This window comes from Euprymna scolopes, chromosome 10, assembly GCF_053919585.1.
Source record: "Euprymna scolopes isolate OS-2025 chromosome 10, ASM5391958v1, whole genome shotgun sequence".
Taxonomy (NCBI): domain Eukaryota; kingdom Metazoa; phylum Mollusca; class Cephalopoda; order Sepiida; family Sepiolidae; genus Euprymna; species Euprymna scolopes.
This window is the reverse complement of record NC_136491.1, coordinates 72,452,551-72,475,836: the sequence shown is the minus strand read 5'-3', so window position 1 is coordinate 72,475,836 and position 23,286 is coordinate 72,452,551. Positions and strand designations below refer to the sequence as shown.

At 32.0% G+C, this 23,286-nt stretch overlaps 1 protein-coding gene across 1 annotated transcript in view; it reads left to right on the top strand.

Moving 5' to 3' along the window:
• Nucleotides 1-23,286, top strand: part of LOC145286103 (large neutral amino acids transporter small subunit 1-like) — a 111,320-nt gene that overhangs the window by 25,395 nt on the left and 62,639 nt on the right. Inside the window, exon 2 of the mRNA XM_080134795.1 lies at nucleotides 19,957-20,082. Coding sequence (XP_079990921.1) covers nucleotides 19,957-20,082 — 126 coding nt within the window. The remainder of the gene's footprint in view (nucleotides 1-19,956; nucleotides 20,083-23,286) is intronic.

Below are 23,286 nucleotides of genomic sequence, written 5' to 3'. Positions count from 1 at the left end.
ATCTGCTTTTTTTTTTTTTTTTTACATCGTTCATTTCTGTATTACGTTTAAGTTATTTTAAACCCCACTCTTCCCATGTTAAATAATAATTTGGAAATAATAACGTTAATATTTCAGCGTCCCAATTGTTCTTTTGTTTTTTGTTTATTTTAAAACCCACTCTTCCCATGTTAAATAATAATTTCGTTAATATTTCAGCGTTCCAGTTGTTCTTTTGTATTTTTTTTTTTTGCGTTCAAATTATCCAAATAAACAATTGTTAATACTGTCTGCTTTTTTTTTTTTTTTTACATCATTCATTTCTGTATTACGTTTAAGTTATTTTAAACCCCACTTCTTCCCATGTTAGATAATAGAGTTGTTATTTTTCCTGAGTACCATAAAAACACATATTAAATGTACATATATTTTCTCAAACGTACGAAACAAACATATTGGGGATATTCTATAGATTTTAATTTTAATGGTAGTTTAAAACCAATGAATATATATTATTTTATCATTGATACTAGTAGTGAAAGATTTTGCTTTAAACAATATCAAATAAAAAAGACAACTGAAAGAATCGTTTTTGGCATCGGAAAACAGGCACAAATTATTTCGATTCTGATACCGATTCCGATACCATAAGTTCTGATATTTTCAATTCTGTATTCCGATTAATCGTCCCAACACTAATATATATATATATATATATATATATATATATATATATATATATATATATATATATAACTGTTGAGATGTAGATATGTTTTGAGAGATTCTACTGTATTACAAGCTGCAGTGTTTCTCAGAATGCAATGAAGTCCTGTTACATTCTAATTTTTATTTGTTTGCACACTTTTTTAAAAACATATACAGAAAAAGAAATAAACATTTAGTTGGAAAGAAGACAACTCAAGTTATTTCCGTTACTAATTTTTTGTGTTTTTGTTTTTTGGTGATTAATTAAACATGTTTGATAATATTGGTTGTCTTAGGCAAACTAAGTAATTTTTAAAAAATATATTATAGCAACGAATGTTATTATTTTGTTAATAACATGGTACAACAACAACAAATGAAAAGTGGCTAGACAGCAAAATTTGATTTGTAAGCTTCAAGGCTATTTGGGTTTGAGTTTGAAAACAACAAGATTACTTTATATGTTAAACTAACTGGATTTGCAAAATTTTAAATAAACAATTGATAAGTTGCTCGTAAGACAAATTTATTGCATTTATTCATATAATTAGATAAATATTAAAATTTTGGTGATTTTGCTACAACATATTTATATAAATATATTCTTACATATATTATATAAAGTATATATATAAAGTATAATGCATTATATGAAAGTGATATTCTCCTGAAGTGTGAAGTTTCAATTCTGAGTGTGGGCGACTGAAAAATGCAATTGTGAATTACTTAGAATCTGTATTCAGTCTTGGCTGATGGAACGAGAACATGCTACCCCCATAAAGTAAATAAATGGTCCTGTTCGAAATTCTGTGCAGATTCACAAATTTGACAAAAGATTCTCAAGCTTGACAAGATACGCCTAAAGAAGGTTAGAGAGTACACTGACTGAAGCGTTGTGAAAATGACACTCAAAATGAGAACCGTAGTCTGAAGAATCCAAATAATATGAACTATATTTATCTTTTAAATACAACCATGAAAAAAAAGAAGTCAATTCGTCTGATCAGTGATAAAAGAGAGATTATAAACTGCTTAAAATAGCTATGCAAACAAGCGTTCAAAAAGGTACCTTTTGAACCTTTCGACTGTACTATATATACAGCATTTCGAAATATATTGTACTAGCGGGGGTACCTGGCGTTGCCCGGGTGTGAAGAGGTGGTGTAGTAAGGAGTCAATACAACTAGAAAAAAAAATAGATGGAGCCTGGATGAAGAGAGGTGTGAAAGAAAAAAAAAAAATTTTAAGCGAACGGTAAAATAATTCAGTTTTTGTTTTAAAAGGAAAAAAAATCCCATTATGTAAACCTCAAAATAAGAAAAGGAGACAAAAAAAACGGAGTAGACAGGCAGGCAGGCTCGAACCTGTAACGCGATGGAGGAACAGAAGGTGAAAAAAAAAAAGCAAACCGCTTAATCCCCGCGCCCACCATGACATACGACTTCGCTGCCATTCAAATTAAGGCTAGTCATTGCAAGCACGTATGATGACTTTGTAAAAATGTTGACGAAAAAGTGACCTCCTCCTTGTACAAAACTGCCCAGTTGAGGGTGAAGGAATTCAATTTTTTTATATTTGTCGTCCGTCGCGTATGTGGAAAGTTTCTGCAAGACATACAAACACGCACGCACGCACACACATGCGCGCACACACACACACACACACACACACACGTTTTGCCCTTTATATATAGAGATTATTGATTTAAAATAATAGTGATCCGTTTTGATGGCAATATAAAAGTAATAAATAAAAGTAAGTACATATGCTGAATTAAATGTTTATGTCATGTAAATGTTTAAAAATATGATCTAAATCAACTCTCTTACGTTTTATTGTGTAGCCTCACTTGCTTCCCCACTATTGCAAGATGTGACACAAGGTCAGAAAAAAAAAAAAGAAGTCAGCATATCGAGGAGGCACTCTGGCTGATGCAAAAATAGCTGTGAACGAACCTGTCGGCATTCGTTGGTAGGGGCGTCTCAGGCAATCAGCAATACCCCCCCCCCTTCACCTTCAAAAAGAGGAAGTAATACCTGTGAGAGTACCAAAACGTACCTTATTCCAACAAAGAATGATCTGGTAGTTCATATTGATCACTCATTTGTCAGAATAAGGTACAAGGACATATTTCCAGCTGTCATGAAAATATTGGCTGGAACTGTTTAGCTTCAGATAACAGAATCAAGTGTTTTATTACTATTAATATTTGATAGAATAAAAATAATGTTAGGCTTAAGTAGCATTTATGCTGACAAATCAAACTTGAATTCTGACTATCCAACTGTCTTTCTTTCCTTTTTTAATGAAAATTTTTCCAAATCAGGCATGAATACATTCGATATGAAGAACTAAAAATACTACTTCAAGGTAAAAAAAAACAAAAAAACTAGCCAACTATAAGTGTTATATGGATAGATTCTGACCCAGAAAACAGCAATTCTTCACCCTTTGTCAGAAATATCGCTCATGGAATGGGACTACTAAACACCAAAAAAAGGAAAGCGAGAGTTACAAGGCTTTTAAAACATAATTCATAATGACCTGTTTATTATTTCATTTTTTTATTGTTGTACCATACTAATATTTCACTATAATTAATTTTTTTAAAATATTTTATTTGGTCTCACGGTTTTCTAATATGTAGAAATTATTAAAAAGTCACTTAAAGAGTCATATTCTTTTAGTAAGAGTTATTATTACTTACTTGCTTTTTGTCTCATTCCATGTTTAGTAACAGTTGCGTTTGCTCATTATTTTCTTAATAAACAAAAGTAATGATTCATTTGTAATTCAGGCATTGATGAATTAATGACCTATTAATTTTCCCCCTTACATTGGCAATAACCATCAACCATAAAATACCTTGAATAATCACAGACTTTAAAGTAGTTCTACTAAAATAGTCATAAAAACGAAAGCACTTTAAGTCTTTAAATTCCATTATTTTGTGTGGCAATTAATATCCTTTCATATATATTAATAAGTAACAATCTACATATTTGAAGGTTTTGTAGCAAATTAATTATAAAAATGTTAACACTATGAAACGGCCATTTTGTTTAAATTTTTAAAACTCCTTTGTTGTTCAAAAGTTTGTTACCACTCCCCTATGAGGAATTCTGTCATAAAATTTGGAAACTTATCAGGGAAAACATTTTTTCAATTTTGTTCAGGGTATGAAATAAACTGGACTATTGCTTTTTAGTTTTCTTTAAAATAAGGCATTAACATGACGAGTATCGGACATTAAAAAAAAAAAATTTTTCATCATGCTCCGCCTACTAAGTAAATGTTTACATAAGAAAATTGAATGACATGGATCTCGAGCAACGCTTGTTTTCTATATATATATATAAAGGGCAAAATGTGTGTGTGTGTGTGTGTATGTGTGTCTCGCAAAAACTTTCAACACGCAATGGATGCTCACGAGATTGGCATCATTTTCAAGCTCAATCTTTCAGACAACAAATATAAAAAAATTGGCCAAAATCATTCATTCCTTCACCCTCAACTGGGCAATTTTGTACAAGGAAGGGTCGCTTTTTTCGACAGCATTTTAGCAAGTCATTTTTACCGTTGGATTGACTACGCTTAATTTCAACACTCTTGACTTCCGGTTAGACGATGGAGACATGGACTAAGATGTTACTTTTTTTTTCCTCCTTCGCGTTATGGGTTCGAGCCTGCCTGCCTGCTACCACTTTTTCTTAACACCTCTCTTTACCCAAACTTCCTACTGTTGTTTTGATCCCCTCCACCCGCTACTACCAACCACTTTTCGATTCCCCCCACCCCCATCCGGTTCCTTAGTACACCTCCACACATCCAGGTAATGCCGGAGACCTCCCCGCTAGTCTAAAATAAAGGAGAGAAGGTTAAGCAACTGTGAGACAGTATTTTTTTGTGTGTCAGATAAATATTTAATTTTGAATGCAGTAATTATTTAATTTAATCAATTAATTTAAAGTCCATTGGTTGATGCTTATAAACAGAATCTGTTTATCTGACTCTTTTAAAAGCATTTGTTAGAATTTTGTTCAATATCGCCAATATCAACCTGCTGAAATTTCATTTTAAAAATGTTCATGCAATTTACAAAAGTTAACCCACTTTTATTAGCTGTTCATGGAACAGTCAAGTGAAAATACGAGTTGGCAGTCAGCAGTTCTAGTCATAATGGTGGCAATCACTAATCTTCGTTGAGCATTATTCTTCACCTTTGCTCCTAAATTTGATCTTGTGTTCGTCTTGTGATCATTTATAAGCCTCCATAAAGATTTAAATGAATGGTTTGGTTGTTTTGTTCTATAGTATATCAAATTCTTCACAGGTTATTTTAATGCCAAATCTATAATTTGGAAAAAAAGTGTTATGTTGCAAGTTGTTTATATCTCCAAATATTTATTCATGGTGTTTGATTTGATTGCTTTTTTTAGAAAGAAAATTGATGTTTTCGTTTTTGTTTTCGACTTTGCAGAGCATGATTGAGTTTTCTAAAGAGAAAAAAAACAAACAATAACATCAGTTTGATGCATTTTCAGTTAGGAAGCTGATATCTTCAGACAGCCTGATCCTGTAGCGCCAGTTGTAATAAATGAATGGATCAACAGGTGTTTTATAGCACAGGAGATTGTATAATAATGGATCTTTTATAGCAAAGGAGATTGTATATTAATGAATTTTTATAGCACAGGAGATTGTATAATAATGGATTTTTTATAGCAAAGGAGATTGTATATGAATGGATTTTTATAGCACAGGGGATTGTATATGAATGGATTTTTATATCACAGGGGATTGTATATGAATGGATTTTTATAGCACATGCGATTGTATATTAATGGATGTTTAGAAGTTCTAGTCCATCATTGTTTTTCATAACATTGTCATAGTTTGGGTAAAAAAAAAAAAAAAACATTTTCTAGGCTCATTGAAGATTAGCACACCATTAGTGATAATACAAATTAATTATGCTAATGTGACTTTTGAATACATTTTATCATTGTTATATCAGCATTTCATTTTAAAATTGATGACTGACAGCTGCGCTGACAACTATATGTATATTTTACTTTTTACTAGCAAGCCTACTCGGCATTGCCCACTGCAAAAGTGTAAAATATTTCTATTAAAACTTCTATTTCTTTCTTCCATTTTCCCTCTCTGTATTCACCGAGCCCATTCCTCTCATTTGACATGAACAAACACATACACACAGGCAACTCTAGGAATAGCATAAGAGGAAACTCCTTGAAAAATAATCAGTTACTTCCCTTTAACTAATAGCTGGAAAACAGGCTCTTCCTTGATGAAATTTGTACCAGTGAAGGGTCAAAAATGAATATTATTCACCCGGGACAACTTTATGAGTGTTTGTCTAATAGTTTTAGAGTTTTAGCTGAACATGCACACATATTCACATACACACAGACAACTGCTCTTTATATACTTTGTATGAATCATTTACTATAGATATGTCATTTAAATAATCCAAACATTCAATAGGTCATAAAAAACATACAAAACAAAAGGTTGGAAGATTATTATTTACTAGCAGTTCAGACCAGCTTTGCTTGGGTCCTATGTACTGTTCATAACTTGCCCTATGTGTAAATACACTTTATATAAGATTTCAAATCTTTAGACCAAAAATTGTCTTAGTAATTTCGTAGAGACCACAGAGGTAAATTTTTTATAACTTGGGCCCCAATTTTGACTCTTTAACATTTATTATTTTGATCTCAAATCAAAATAAAAAGTTTTACCCATGTCCAAGTTACCTACATCTAAAATGTCAAGTGTTTAGACCCAAAATTGGCAGAGAAATTTGGTAGAATCTGCAAAGGTCAACTCTTTCAACCTTGACCTTTTGGCAGCCAAATTTCTGTCCCTAAACTGATTAAAATGCTTGCTGCATGTCTGAATACCCATTATGTATAAATTTTAAATGTTTAGACCCAAAATTGGCTGAGTAGTTTGTTAGACACTGCAAAGGTCTAATCTTTGAAACTTTGACCCCTTGGCAGCTCAAACTTTCGACCCAAACCAATTAAAAAGCTTGCCCTATCTCTGAATACCCTTTATGTAAAATTTCAAATGTTTAGACCAGAAATTGGCTGAGTAATTTGGTAGAGACCGCAGAAGTCAATTTAAAAAATTTTTTACCCCAATTTTGACCTCTTAACATTTATTTTTGGGGCTCAAATCAAATTAAAAAGTTTGATCCATATCCAAGTAACCTACATTCAAAATTTCAATTGTTTAAACCCAAAATTGGCAGAGGAGTTTTGTAGAGTTTTTAAAGGTCAAATCATTGAACATTGACCCTTGACAGCCAAATTTCTGGACGAAAACTGATTAAGAAGATTTTCCTAAATCTCAATGTCAAATCTCGAGTCTCTAGACTAAAAATTAACAGAGTAGTTTGGTAGGGAAATGTGCACACACACACACACACACACACAATTTCACTTTTATAGGTATATAGATTTTCTCTTTAGAGTCAGCATATGTGCACTGCATCTTAGATATAATTTTCTCGGTCCTCAACAAAGAAGAAATCCACAGAAGCAATGTTGTTATTCTTGCTCCATTAATATTGACCTGCCGTTGCTGGTCATATGCAAAGACAAGAGCCGACCAGAGGATAACAGATCCTGATATTGATCCCTCCTACATTTTTATCTGATCACTGTTAGCCAAGTATCTGAAATTATCATGTTACGACCGTCTTTACCTGAGTGAGAAATGGTTGGATTTTATGGAGGAACTATTTGGTTGTCTGTAGGTTTCAGACACATGCAGATGTAATCATTTTTTTAATCTTTTTTTTTAGAGAAATTGCTCCAGACAAGGCGTGAAGCCACTTGATGTAAAGATCTAATAAAAAAATATTACTTCAAGGTCAAAAACTAGCCAACAATGAATGTGAGATCGATGGACTCCAATCCAGAAAACAGCAATTCTTTCAACTTTGTTAGGAATATTGCTCATGGAATGTGAGGACTAAAGGACAAAAATAATAGAATTGAGAGTTATGAGTATGAAAGTAAACCCGAAGTCCACTTTCTACTTTATTTTATAATAAAGCTGGTTATCTATATATTAATTGCAAGAGCTAAAAATGGATGGAATAAGTTTAGCAAACAAATGAGGGTTAAGGACATGCATTGCATGGAAAAAAAATGATATGATAATGTTATGATGAATGTGTAATGTGAGTCTTAAGATAGGCTCGCTGTCTTTTTGACCTCAGAGGAGGATTAAATCTGGATATTATAGGTAGATGTGTACAGAACAGTAAACTTTGTTGGTATGGTCACATTGAAAGAATGGATGAGAGTTCCTTTGTTAGTAGATGTAGAACACTTGAAGTGGTAGTCAGTGGGAGTCAGTTGAAAGGAGAAGGCCAATGAAAACATGAAGGGAAATAATAAAGATAGATTTGAGAGAAAAAGGAATAAATAAAAACCTGGCCAGAGATAGGTTAGTTTGGAAATCAATTTCTAAAAACCATCCAGTACATATTACTATATAAAACGGATTTTATACCAGTTAATATTATCTATATATTAATACAATAGCGTGTGTGTTCTTTTCTGTGTCATGCTTTCCGGCAAATTTCATTGGTTGAGATTTAAGAACACACATGCTATCGTATTAATATATAGATTATACTGAATATGAGTTAATGGATTTGGTGAGTGTTTAATGAGATTCTAGGCATAATCTCCTCCTTTTCGAGTAGGGGGTGATAGTCTAACATGTTTACTTCCGGTGATGACGTCATTATCTTCTGTTATAAAAGGTACATATAATATATTTATAATGTACTACATTGACATAAGATGGCATATTCCAAAAATATCATGGATGTACTGCTGATTCCAAAAATCAGGTAAATGGATCAGTGCACTCTAAGGGCTTATTTGTAACATTCCAAAAACCACGTAAATATATTAAGTAATCCTGACTTCATATTTTCGTCCTTAATGTCCTCATGGCAGTAATTGCAAAAACTCTTCTTAAGGAGGGGGGATTAAAGCCACTGGAGTACTGAGACTGATATTGCACTCAGAAATTCATGTTAAAGTAATGGTTACCTAATCCCTAACCGTCTTAATCTTTTTATGTATTAATGTTGAAAAGCTGCTGAAACAGTTTAAAATTTAAACATTACTTTATTTCATTTTTATCAGTGGGGTGGGGGATATGAAGTCAGTCCCAGAAATGGCTGAAACCGTTCACGCATTAAAGATTACTTTATTTCATGTATATTTTAAACAGTGGGGTGGCGGATATGAAGTCAGTCCCGGAAATGGCTGCAACCATTTTTGTTTTAGACATTACTTTATTTAATGTATATTTGTAAGAGTAGGGTGGAGGATAGGAAGACAGTCTTATGAAATATGCGTTAATTGATTGATGTGTTTGTAATAAAATAATCAGCACAGGCAATATATCAAAGTTATTATTTTAGTAATGTGGGTCAAAATTATTTTAGTAATGTGAGTCAAAATAATGTGGGTCAAAATTAAGACAAGTGATTGTAGAAATTAGTAACATATCCAAGAATTATGAAAAATGATAAAATGCGAGTTGATTGGTGTGTTTCTAATGAAATAATCAGCCCAGACAATATATCAAATTATTATTGTGGTAAGGGAAGGGCAATAATGTGGGTCAAAATTATGAAAAATGATTGTCGAAATTAGTAACATATTCAAGAATTATGAAAAATGATGAAATATAGTTAATTGATTCATGTGTAATGAAATAATCAGACCAGACAATATATCAAAGTTATTATTTTAGTAAGGGGAGGGCGATAATTTGGGTTAAAATTGTGAAAAATGATTGTCGAAATTTGTAAAATATCCAAGAATTATGAAAAATGATGAAATGCAATTTAATTGATTGATGTGCTTGTAATGAAATAATCAGCCTTGGCATTATATTAAAGTTTTAATTTTTGTAAGGGGGTGATTATGTGGGTTATAATATGAAAAATGATTGTCGAAATTAATAACATATCCAAGAATTATGAAAAATGATGAAATGTAAGCTAATTGATTGGTGTGTTAGTAATGAAATAATAAGCCAAGACAATATATAAAAATTTTTATTTTAGTAAGGAGGTTGGTGATAAGGTGAGTTTTAATAATGAAAAATGATTGCCACAATCAGTAACCTATCCAAGAATTATGAACAATGATAAAATGTGAATTAAGTGATTGGTGTGTTTGTAATGAAATAATCAGACCAGACAATATATTAAAGTTATGATTTTTGTAAGGAGGGGGCGATGATGTGGTTTAAAATCATGAAAAATGATTGTCGAAATTAGTTACATATCCAGAATTATAAAATATGATGAAATGTGAGTTAATTGATTGATGTGTTTGTAATGAAATAATCAGCCAGGACAATATTCTAAAGTTATTATTTTAGTAAGCTGGGGCGATAATGCGGGTTAAAATTATAACAAATGATTGTCAAAATTAGTAACATATCCAAGAGTTATTAAAAATGATGAAATATGTGTTAATTGGTTGGTGTATTTGTAATGAAATAATCAGCCCAGACAATACATCAAAGCTATTATTTCAGTAAGGGGGGGGGATAATGTGGGTCCAAATTATAAAAAATAAATATCGAAATTAGTAACATATCTAAGAATAATGACAAATGATTAAATGTGAGTTAATTGATTGGTGTGTTCGTAATGAAATAATTAGCCCAGGCAATGTATCAAAGTTATTATTTTAGTTGGGGGGGGGCGATAATCTGGGTAAAAATTATGAAAAATGATCGTCGAAATTAATAATATATTCAAGAATTATAAAAAATGATGAAATATGAGTTAATTTATTGGTGTGTTTGTAATGAAATAATCAGCCCAGGTGATATATCAAAGTTAATATTTTAGTAAAGGGGGCGATACAGTTTTAACAGAAGGGCTAGAATATGATGGTGTCTTCATTTATGCTGAACACTGACAGAATGCCCAGCACCAATACATTACATATAAAAGATGCTGCTGTCGAATTTCCACGGGTCCTGCTAGTTTTTATTATTATTATTATTATTATTATTATTATTATGTCCGTTTAACATTTTTTGTTTCTTTTGTATTTTCGTTTGAATATTTAACAGAGACTGTGTTGGAGAAGGGGGGAGGGTGAGGTGGCAGGAGGAGAAGACATCTTAATCATTTGTTCTTTTGAGCCAGATCAAATGATTGCATTGTGTCTACTTAATGATATGCGCAGTTGAAATGTCTGCCTGACAGATAGAAAAAAGAAAGCAAACCTCTTTTAATAAGAGACCTAATGTTCCCTGGCAAACAATTAAAGTCCTACTTTTTTCTTTTTTTTTTTTTTTTTTTTTGTAAAACTCCTTCAAGTCACCAAGTCTTAATTTACAGTCTGTATTTTCGTACAGCTGCTCGCAACAGGTCACTCACAATTTAACAATTGGGATTAAAAGCTAATATACTGAACTCTCTTAGCACATAGTAATTAAGAGGGGTCGTAGGAAGAAAAATAAGCATTTTTTTTCTTCTTTCATTGTCTAGTTTTTATGTTAAGTAAAAAGTCCACACTTAAAAATCTCCATCAGATAACATTATTTTATTTAGTGTGTTTTTATTTTTACTTTTTTAGGGGGAAGGGTCATCGCTTGTCAAGGCTCAAAGGCTATTCGAGGATAAAAGTTAATGAGTGTCAGTTGGTCGGTGAGACAACACTGTTAGGATCAGTAATGGTGGAACTTGGGTATAATTTGATTATTTAAGAATTTGTTTACATTGGACTTGAAAACGACCATGTTATAATCAGCTGGGAAGCAGCCACACGGTATTGTGTTCCACAGATAGGTAGTTCTTTGAAAGAAACTTTGCTCATGGAATTTTTGTTTAGTTTTAGGCACGGTTAGAGAGTGAGGTAAATTGTTAAATACTGCACAATTTTATAAGAAAGCGAATATAAGTGCATATGTTTACTGCAAAGAAGATGGACTCCCTCTACCAAGTTAGAAAACGTTTCACAGCTACCAGTATCCTATATCTCTAAAAAACCATCATTCACCCATAAAGTATTGTTGCCACATTTGTGCTGATGCATAAACCATTAGTCTCTCCCTTTTAGACAGAGTCCAAAAAAGAGTCTCTAATTTAATAGGTGCCACACTGCCTGCCAACCATCAACCCCTGTTCCATCACTGCAATGTTGCATCACTGTGCTGGTTTTACGAGTACTTCAATAGAATGTTTTAACAAAAAACTACACTCGACCAATCTGACAATCATCAAAATAGTACTCCTTCCCTGTGGATGTTGGAAAGATTTCTATGTGTTAGATGGCTATATAACATTCAAAAATACTAATGAACACTTTATATTTAAAAGAGAAGTAACTCTTTGCCTGTTGTTATCTCCTTTCATATAATACACATTTTACAAAACAGTCATGTCCCTTGCAGCATTCCAGACCAACCAACATTTTTATGGACATGTGTCATGCAACAGCAAATTATTAATTCTTAAGTAATTTTTTCATTGTAAATATACAGTAAATATTATTTGTTGATCTACACAAAGACGTTTTCATCCCAATTATTCTTTATACAACTCAGAAATATCATCACATCACTTCACTGATATTTCGCTAACTGTAACTGTAGAAATTTAAATGTTATATGAACAAATATCTCACTATACAACTCCCCACTTAGGATGTCCCTAGAAATCCGGCCCCTAATTCATACTAGTCCCTTATGTGTCAATGGCAATATGCCTTGTTTGGTGTGAATATAAGAAAAAGAAAAAAGATGCAGATATGTCAACAAGGAGTGTATAAGCACAAGGAGGACTAGAATAACGAATGGAGTAATAAACGTCATAACATTAGACTGTATAAACATTTTTCATCTTTAGTGAAAAAAGTTATATCAAAAATAATTACAAAGTTTATTCATACATAATTATATCAACTTTATGACTTTTCAGAATAATAATACAGAGTTAAGAAGTTTTCAAAGGGCTGAGCTAAAGTACTGTTTTTGTCTGTATGTTAATTCACTTGAGTGTGAGTGGATTTATAAGCGATATTTCGTAGTTTATTACTGTTGTTGGCCAAGGTGCCTCTAGCCAAGCAACCATGACTAGATTTATTTTATTCACTATAAATTTGTTTAGTTAGGTTGTGAATGACAAGAGTTCGTTTGGCAAGTTGAGTGTTTATTTTTTATTTATTTTTTTTACAAAACACTGACAGTGCTTGGGTTTTCGTTAATGTAGCCAATGTTAGCATTAGCAGGTACTTGAACCTAGAGCAACTTTCTGACTAGTTGAAATCTGGTATCTGTAACCTATCAAGATTGCGTATTTTGGTAAAATTGACCAAACAGTATTCTGTATTTTGAACCAATAAACGTTCAATATTTTACATAGATCGTTTCTCTGTTGCTGCTGTTGTTTTTGAAAGAGAATTCCACACTTTTACTTGTTCTGCTTGTAGCAGAAGTTGTGCATCATGAATTTTGCAGAAGTGCATCATGAATTTTGTAGAAGTGCATCATGAATTTTGTAGCAGAAGTTGTGCATCATGAATTTTGTAGCAGAAGTTGTGCATCATGAATTTTGTAGAAGTGCATCATGAATTTTGTAGAAGTGCATCATGAATTTTGTAGCAGAAGTTGTGCATCATGAATTTTGTAGAAGTGCATCATGAATTTTGTAGAAGTGCATCATGAATTTTGTAGCAGAAGTTGTGCATCATGAATTTTGTAGAAGTGCATCATGAATTTTGTAGAAGTGCATCATGAATTTTGTAGAAGTGCATCATGAATTTTGTAGCAGAAGTTGTGCATCATGAATTTTGTAGCAGAAGTTGTGCATCATGAATTTTGTAGAAGTGCATCATGAATTTTGTAGAAGTGCATCATGAATTTTGTAGAAGTGCATCATGAATTTTGTAGCAGAAGTTGTGCATCATGAATTTTGTAGAAGTGCATCATGAATTTTGTAGAAGTGCATCATGAATTTTGTAGAAGTGCATCATGAATTTTGTAGCAGAAGTTGTGCATCATGAATTTTGTAGAAGTGCATCATGAATTTTGTAGAAGTGCATCATGAATTTTGTAGAAGTGCATCATGAATTTTGTAGAAGTGCATCATGAATTTTGTAGCAGAAGTTGTGCATCATGAATTTTGTAGAAGTGCATCATGAATTTTGTAGAAGTGCATCATGAATTTTGTAGAAGTGCATCATGAATTTTGTAGAAGTGCATCATGAATTTTGCAGAAGTGCATCATGAATTTTGTAGAAGTGCATCATGAATTTTGTAGCAGAAGTTGTGCATCATGAATTTTGTAGCAGAAGTTGTGCATCATGAATTTTGTAGAAGTGCATCATGAATTTTGTAGAAGTGCATCATGAATTTTGTAGAAGTGCATCATGAATTTTGTAGAAGTGCATCATGAATTTTGTAGAAGTGCATCATGAATTTTGTAGCAGAAGTTGTGCATCATGAATTTTGTAGAAGTGCATCATGAATTTTGTAGAAGTGCATCATGAATTTTGTAGAAGTGCATCATGAATTTTGTAGAAGTGCATCATGAATTTTGTAGAAGTGCATCATGAATTTTGTAGCAGAAGTTGTGCATCATGAATTTTGTAGAAGTGCATCATGAATTTTGTAGAAGTGCATCATGAATTTTGTAGAAGTGCATCATGAATTTTGTAGCAGAAGTTGTGCATCATGAATTTTGTAGAAGTGCATCATGAATTTTGTAGAAGTGCATCATGAATTTTGTAGCAGAAGTTGTGCATCATGAATTTTGTAGCAGAAGTTGTGCATCATGAATTTTGTAGAAGTGCATCATGAATTTTGTAGAAGTGCATCATGAATTTTGTAGCAGAAGTTGTGCATCATGAATTTTGTAGAAGTGCATCATGAATTTTGTAGAAGTGCATCATGAATTTTGTAGAAGTGCATCATGAATTTTGTAGAAGTGCATCATGAATTTTGTAGAAGTGCATCATGAATTTTGTAGCAGAAGTTGTGCATCATGAATTTTGTAGAAGTGCATCATGAATTTTGTAGAAGTGCATCATGAATTTTGTAGAAGTGCATCATGAATTTTGTAGCAGAAGTTGTGCATCATGAATTTTGTAGAAGTGCATCATGAATTTTGTAGAAGTGCATCATGAATTTTGTAGCAGAAGTTGTGCATCATGAATTTTGTAGAAGTGCATCATGAATTTTGTAGAAGTGCATCATGAATTTTGTAGAAGTGCATCATGAATTTTGTAGCAGAAGTTGTGCATCATGAATTTTGTAGAAGTGCATCATGAATTTTGTAGAAGTGCATCATGAATTTTGTAGAAGTGCATCATGAATTTTGCAGAAGTGCATCATGAATTTTGTAGAAGTGCATCATGAATTTTGTAGCAGAAGTTGTGCATCATGAATTTTGTAGCAGAAGTTGTGCATCATGAATTTTGTAGAAGTGCATCATGAATTTTGTAGAAGTGCATCATGAATTTTGTAGCAGAAGTTGTGCATCATGAATTTTGTAGAAGTGCATCATGAATTTTGTAGAAGTGCATCATGAATTTTGTAGAAGTGCATCATGAATTTTGTAGCAGAAGTTGTGCATCATGAATTTTGTAGAAGTGCATCATGAATTTTGTAGAAGTGCATCATGAATTTTGTAGAAGTGCATCATGAATTTTGTAGCAGAAGTTGTGCATCATGAATTTTGTAGAAGTGCATCATGAATTTTGTAGAAGTGCATCATGAATTTTGTAGAAGTGCATCATGAATTTTGTAGCAGAAGTTGTGCATCATGAATTTTGTAGAAGTGCATCATGAATTTTGTAGAAGTGCATCATGAATTTTGTAGAAGTGCATCATGAATTTTGTAGAAGTGCATCATGAATTTTGCAGAAGTGCATCATGAATTTTGTAGAAGTGCATCATGAATTTTGTAGCAGAAGTTGTGCATCATGAATTTTGTAGAAGTGCATCATGAATTTTGTAGAAGTGCATCATGAATTTTGTAGAAGTGCATCATGAATTTTGTAGCAGAAGTTGTGCATCATGAATTTTGTAGAAGTGCATCATGAATTTTGTAGAAGTGCATCATGAATTTTGTAGCAGAAGTTGTGCATCATGAATTTTGTAGAAGTGCATCATGAATTTTGTAGAAGTGCATCATGAATTTTGTAGAAGTGCATCATGAATTTTGTAGCAGAAGTTGTGCATCATGAATTTTGTAGAAGTGCATCATGAATTTTGTAGAAGTGCATCATGAATTTTGTAGAAGTGCATCATGAATTTTGCAGAAGTGCATCATGAATTTTGTAGAAGTGCATCATGAATTTTATAGCAGAAGTTGTGCATCATGAATTTTGTAGCAGAAGTTGTGCATCATGAATTTTGTAGAAGTGCATCATGAATTTTGTAGAAGTGCATCATGAATTTTGTAGCAGAAGTTGTGCATCATGAATTTTGTAGAAGTGCATCATGAATTTTGTAGAAGTGCATCATGAATTTTGTAGAAGTGCATCATGAATTTTGTAGCAGAAGTTGTGCATCATGAATTTTGTAGAAGTGCATCATGAATTTTGTAGAAGTGCATCATGAATTTTGTAGAAGTGCATCATGAATTTTGTAGCAGAAGTTGTGCATCATGAATTTTGTAGAAGTGCATCATGAATTTTGTAGAAGTGCATCATGAATTTTGTAGAAGTGCATCATGAATTTTGTAGCAGAAGTTGTGCATCATGAATTTTGTAGAAGTGCATCATGAATTTTGTAGAAGTGCATCATGAATTTTGTAGAAGTGCATCATGAATTTTGTAGAAGTGCATCATGAATTTTGCAGAAGTGCATCATGAATTTTGTAGAAGTGCATCATGAATTTTGTAGCAGAAGTTGTGCATCATGAATTTTGTAGCAGAAGTTGTGCATCATGAATTTTGTAGAAGTGCATCATGAATTTTGTAGAAGTGCATCATGAATTTTGTAGCAGAAGTTGTGCATCATGAATTTTGTAGAAGTGCATCATGAATTTTGTAGAAGTGCATCATGAATTTTGTAGCAGAAGTTGTGCATCATGAATTTTGTAGAAGTGCATCATGAATTTTGTAGAAGTGCATCATGAATTTTGTAGAAGTGCATCATGAATTTTGCAGAAGTGCATCATGAATTTTGTAGAAGTGCATCATGAATTTTGTAGAAGTGCATCATGAATTTTGTAGAAGTGCATCATGAATTTTGTAGCAGAAGTTGTGCATCATGAATTTTGTAGAAGTGCATCATGAATTTTGTAGAAGTGCATCATGAATTTTGTAGAAGTGCATCATGAATTTTGTAGAAGTGCATCATGAATTTTGCAGAAGTGCATCATGAATTTTGTAGAAGTGCATCATGAATTTTGTAGAAGTGCATCATGAATTTTGTAGAAGTGCATCATGAATTTTGTAGAAGTGCATCATGAATTTTGTAGAAGTGCATCATGAATTTTGTAGAAGTGCATCATGAATTTTGCAGAAGTGCATCATGAATTTTGTAGAAGTGCATCATGAATTTTGTAGCAGAAGTTGTGCATCATGCATTTTGCAAGTTTATATGACTCTTTCTTTTAAAAACAATTTTTTTAAAATATCATCATTAAAAATATTTTCTTGGTTGTATTAAAAAGTTAATCATCCAAATTATGAACAAAACGATTTTTCTTTTTATAACATTTTTAAAACTCAGTGTTTACTTTTCTATTGGTAAATTTAAACTCAAAATTAACAAAATTATAACATCGTCAGTTTTACATTATAACCAATTAAACATGAGCTATTTAACATCTGTTTTACATGTGTTGAACAGAAAATCATATCGTTTTCATTGCTATGCAAAATATTTTGATTTGTGGAAAGAAAACTAAAAAATCTTGATAGTATAGTATATATTAGGTTGGTACAAAAACAATATCGTTTTCTCACATATGTTGCTTTTAAATATGATTTCTGAATTAATTCATTGACATATATAGCCATGTTATATATCATTTTGAATCGTGTTATTCGTTACCGTTCTCAATCGTTCATTTTTTGCAGGCTTTTCGACAGCATGGACAAAATTCAAATCCGCACAAGGAACCACTAACGAACGTGTGGCACAACAGTGGTTCAAGAAATTTCGCAATGGTGATGAGAGCCTCAAAGATGAAGACAGTTGCAGCTGGCTGACTGCGGTTCATAACGAAAATTTGAAAGCCTTAATTGAAGCTGATCCTAGCAAAACAGCACAAGAAGTTGCTGTTGAACTCGAGGTCAACCACTCAACAGCCGTTCACCATTTAAAGCAAATAGAGAGGTCAAAAATTCTTGGATAAATGAGTGCCACATGAATAGAACGGTAATCAAAAAAAATCGTCATTTGGAGATGTTTTCTACATCCCTTCTGCGCAACAAAAATGACCCATTTTTTGAGCGGATTGTGATATGTGATGAGAAGTGGATCCTCTATGACAACCAGCAACTCTGGTTGGATGCTGGAGAAGCTCCACAACACTTCCCGAAGCCGAAATTGCACCAAAAAAAGGTTATGGTGATTGTTTGGTGGTCTGCGACTGATCTCATCCATCACAGCTTGTTGAATCCGGGCGATAACGGCAAAGAAGTACTGCTAACAAAAGACAAAATGCACCAGAAGCTCCAACGAATGTGCTTGAGATTGGTCAATATGGAGGGACCAATTCTCCTCCATAACTACGCTCACTTGCATGTTGCTCAACTGACCCTGCAGAAGCTGAATGAATTGGACTACGAGACCCTGCCTCATCTGCCATATTCAATGAACCGCTTGCCCACTAATTATCACTTTTTCAAGCATCTCGACAACTTCCTGCACGCTTCAAAAGCTGAGATGATGCCATTAATAATAGTTTAAAACATTTTTGGCATGATTTTGAGAGGTCTTCCACCCAGAAATTACTTCCATTAGAGTGACTGAGAGAATGGAGAGGGTATCATGAAATGATTTTGAAATAGTCTCCCCTCTCCCCCATCATACACTCTACACATTAAAAACAGACTTATGTCATAATTGTCCTTGTAGTACGAGTCTTAGAATACCTGAGATATTGTTCAGTTAAATGTGGATGTTTTGTGTGAGGAAAATGGAAGAAGATATAAACAAAAGTAAACAATGCAAGACTTTTATATCTCTATGCATAGGCTATTAGTTATGTGTTTATATATTTGGATGTATTGGATTCACTCCTAAACTAATTAACTGATCATTATGAATTTTGGAATGCATATGTTAGGTATAAGGGTTGGTTATGTAATTTAATTTAATGCAAAGGAAAGAGGGGCGATTTTTTTTTGTGAAATTGTAATAATAGATATTAGATATCAATTAATAAATATTCCACAAATTTCAGTTTTTTGGGATATTTTAAAAGTTGTTCAGGAGCATAATATGGACACAATCCCATTTGAAAATTCAAATATTTCTGATTTGCATTAAATTTGATCCATAATTATTAGACACCAATTAAGCAAGATTCCCCAAATTCCAATTCCTTCTTAAAATCGCTTCAATTTTAGACATTTTCTAGAATCAAAAGCATGTAATGATTTTGATTAAAATTAGAATAAGGATTCTAGATATAAGGCATTGTATCTTTATTTCAATTTTGTATGAGGACATAAAAGTGATATAAACTATCTTATTCAAGGGATTAATTTTACCTATCCTGGGACGGATATTCGTCTAGTTAAATATAAATTGAACTAGAATATTGCTTATTAAATGTTGGGAAAACCTTTTTGCTTTACTTGTTCGAATACAAAATATTTTAGGAAATTATAACGTTATTATAAACTAGCCTACCTGTATCCAGGCATTGCTTGGGAATAACCCTACTACTAGCCTTACGTCCAGCTGTTAAGTACTCATATTCTTTCTCTTTTTGTTCACGCGGTCTTTATCTCTCTCCCCCCCTCTCTCTTGAAAATTGGTAAAATAAAACAAAACAGAAAGAAGAAAATGGTAAGAATCATTTCAGACTGTGAACTTGTGAATCACTTTCATATAGAAATTGAAGGTGAGGACTTTGAGTCATCTGTTTTCTTTGATTCGCCATAAAAATCACAAAATGTCCTCGAATGTTGTTTGTATTCTTCATGTTTGTGAGTTCCGCCTCATCTTCTTCATTAAAACTAAATTATAGTTTTTGTTTCCATTTTATTTCAGTTGTTTTAACATATGTGAATTGTAAAGATGTTAAATGGGCAACAAGAGTGCAAGATATCTTCACTTATGCAAAGGTGTTGGCTCTCCTTCTCATCATTATTACTGGATTTGTACAGCTCGGTAAAGGTAAGTTAATTTTTACGCTTATCAAAATTGTAGTTTATCTTATTCTGTTAAAGGCAAGGTGATCCCAAAAGTTTAACAAAAATAAGCAGTGCCAAACTGTCTGATTAACTTATTAAAAAAGAAGGTGCAAGTCCAAAGTTCGACCTAATTAAAAAACACAAAAAATGCAGAAAATACAGAAAAATCTTTATGATGTACGTATCCATCATAGAACAAAGATGTTGTATTCCAAAAATTATGTAAATTGATCAAGTAGGTTTTTTAAACTAAGAAAAATTAATTTTTATGAGGAAGCAAGATATTGTGCCTTTATCCACCATGTTTAATAAGTAAATGGAGACAACTCAAGTATATATATATATATGGGAGTATAAATACATGGTATGTCATAAAATGAAATGCAGTGGAGACAGGATATTGTGGAAAAATGCAAAATAAAAAACAAACACATAAATCATCAAAGACAAGAGCTAGGAAGTCTTCAGAAAAAGTGAAGATTTTAAATTTATTGAAACATCAGCAAAAACGTCAGAAAAGGAAGGTAAATGTTTTACCCCTAATAAGATGTATTTAATTAACACAGCATTAAATGAACAACAAACTTCTTTTTAACAATAATAATGTAGAATAGGGTTTTATTGGCAGCAGGAACTTGAAGGTCAAACTGAGATAAAAAGAAAGAGGTTCTTTTTGAGGTCATTGTCAGTCGGTCAGTACATTTCCTATGTTGTCCCCAGCTAATAGCTCTAGTGGAAACCGTTTGTGCTAGATCAAAATGTCCGGTGGACAGGGGATGAGAGAGGATAGGTGCTGCTTGGCTGAAGGTCGGTCCTGACTGCTTGATGTTCCTTCAAGTTGTTTTAGGGAGGCGATGAATCAATGCGCCCTGTTAGCTGATAGGTCAACCCATGGCCGAAGAACTCAGAGAGGGAGCATTGCTTCACTAGAGAAAATAGTTCTCTGTAACTGCTAGACATCAGAAAAGGAGAAAAGGCTGGCTTATGTAAGTAGAAAGAAGATAGGAAAAATGGGGTTATATATAGGAGAGTAGGAAAATACACAGGAAGATAGAAGTAGAGAAATACAAAAAAAAAAAACGAAATAATGAAAAAAATATCTAAATAAGAGGACAAAAGTAGTCCAAATATTAGAGGATTACCCAAATAAAGTTTGTAAAAAATATTCAACGAGTTAAAAAAACAGTCAAGAGGATATAGAACTGATGGTAAAAAATTCATGAAGAAAATCCAGAATTGAGGTATCCTTAGAATCTAGCGGATCAGCAATTCAACCATCAAACTTAAAAATGTTTACATGCTTACATATCAATGTGTAAAAGTATGCAACAAACACTACAAAAAGTAAAAAAACTGTGTACATAAAATCCAACAAGATGACTTCACAAAGTCTTGTTGCCTTAAAAATGGATTGTCTGAGAGTTCAAGTTATGCATTCAAGTCGCAACAAATTGAAAGGATTCAAGCGGGCAATGGTCTTTTTGAAAAATCAGTCAAGCAATTCCTAAGGCAGAAAAATTTCATAAAGATAAGAATTAAAATTTAAAATTAAAAAATGAGCAAGAGGAAGGAAGAAAACAAAATCAAGTCATGAAGGGAAGATGCATTTAAATAGAATAGAGCAAAAAGTAAGAAGGAAATAGTCTCAAAAAGAGAAAGAGAGTATAGAGAATAGTAGGTCTAGATGAAATAAAAAAGGAAGGAGAAAAAAGAAGGTAAGATTAATTAGTAAAAATTGTAATCAGGAGAAAAAATGTCAAAGTAATGTTATCTGTCAGTAAATCAATGTAAACAGCTTTTGATAAGGGTATGTGATAAGCGGCATATATCGCTGTTATCATAATAATGAATAAAATAGAAATAAGTATGTATATTCATACAAACACACACACATTATATATAAGTATGCATACACATTATATATAAGTATGCATACACATACAAACACACACATTATATATATAAGTACACACTCACATATATACACAAATATATATCCATATCTGTAAATGAAAATAGAGAGAAAGAAAGAAGAGATGAAAAATTAATAAGTGCAGTAAAAAATACAATAAGAGTGCTATTAGAGACTTAATAAAAAGTTTAGAAAAATTTGGAAGTAAAATATAATATGAGCATATAGATTAAAGTTATCCTTAACTTTGGCCGAATATAGGGATAAAGAAAAAGGAATATTTTTTAAGGTTATGAAATATATAGAAATATAATTAGAAAATATATTAGAAGTTAGATCAATAAAATAGGTATGGAATAGAGGGATTAAAATAGTAAATGCTTGAGGGAAATAAAACGTGAATTGATGAGGAAGAGAATAGACATAATATATCAGTTGGGTCCCAGAATTGGGTATATTCAAGCTTTCTCTTATGTTGACAATGGGAGATGATTTCGTTTTTGAAATTTATAACATTTTTATCTTTAGAAGAAGAAATTATTAAAATGGCTTCTGAAATACAGAATTGGCAGAATTTTGAACCAGGGGGATATTTTCAAAAGAAACCACCTTAAGGAGAAAGGTATATTATTGGAATTAAGGTTCCTAATAAGTGTGGTTAAAAAAGTTCCTTTATTTTTGCTATTAGTAAATTATGCCACTGTGCATACAATCATTTATTTCTTATATATTAGTATAAATAGTAACCGTATTGTTCTACATTTGTTTATTGGGGAAGTGGTATTTTCCACTGGAGAGCTATGTATTTTACAGCTGTCCTGTTTCTAAATCTCCGAAACAGCTACATGGTAGGCAGCTGAGGATCCCCATTTTCTATTTAAAATTTTTTAGTTAAGGTTTTCTTTTTTACATCGTAATATAGTTGAATTCTCTTTTATAATTGGAGACTTTTTAGAAGTTAACTTATGCAAGTGCTTACTCTATTTCTATTTAATAATTTTAGTTAAGGTTTTTTTTTTATCCTTATATAGTTAAATTATCTATTGTAATTGTAAAAGTTTTAAAAGTCAGATTATGTAGCTGCTAAGTCTGTGATAGGTTAAATTTTTTTTGTTTTTTTAAATCTAAACTGTATTCTTTATTTTGTTTAAGAACAATATATGCATAGTCACCCATAATATGGCATTTAAAATATAAAAAAAAATATCAAATTATTGGTATCAATAATGATAAAAAATAAACACTAAAAACATACATCACTCATTAATATAAACA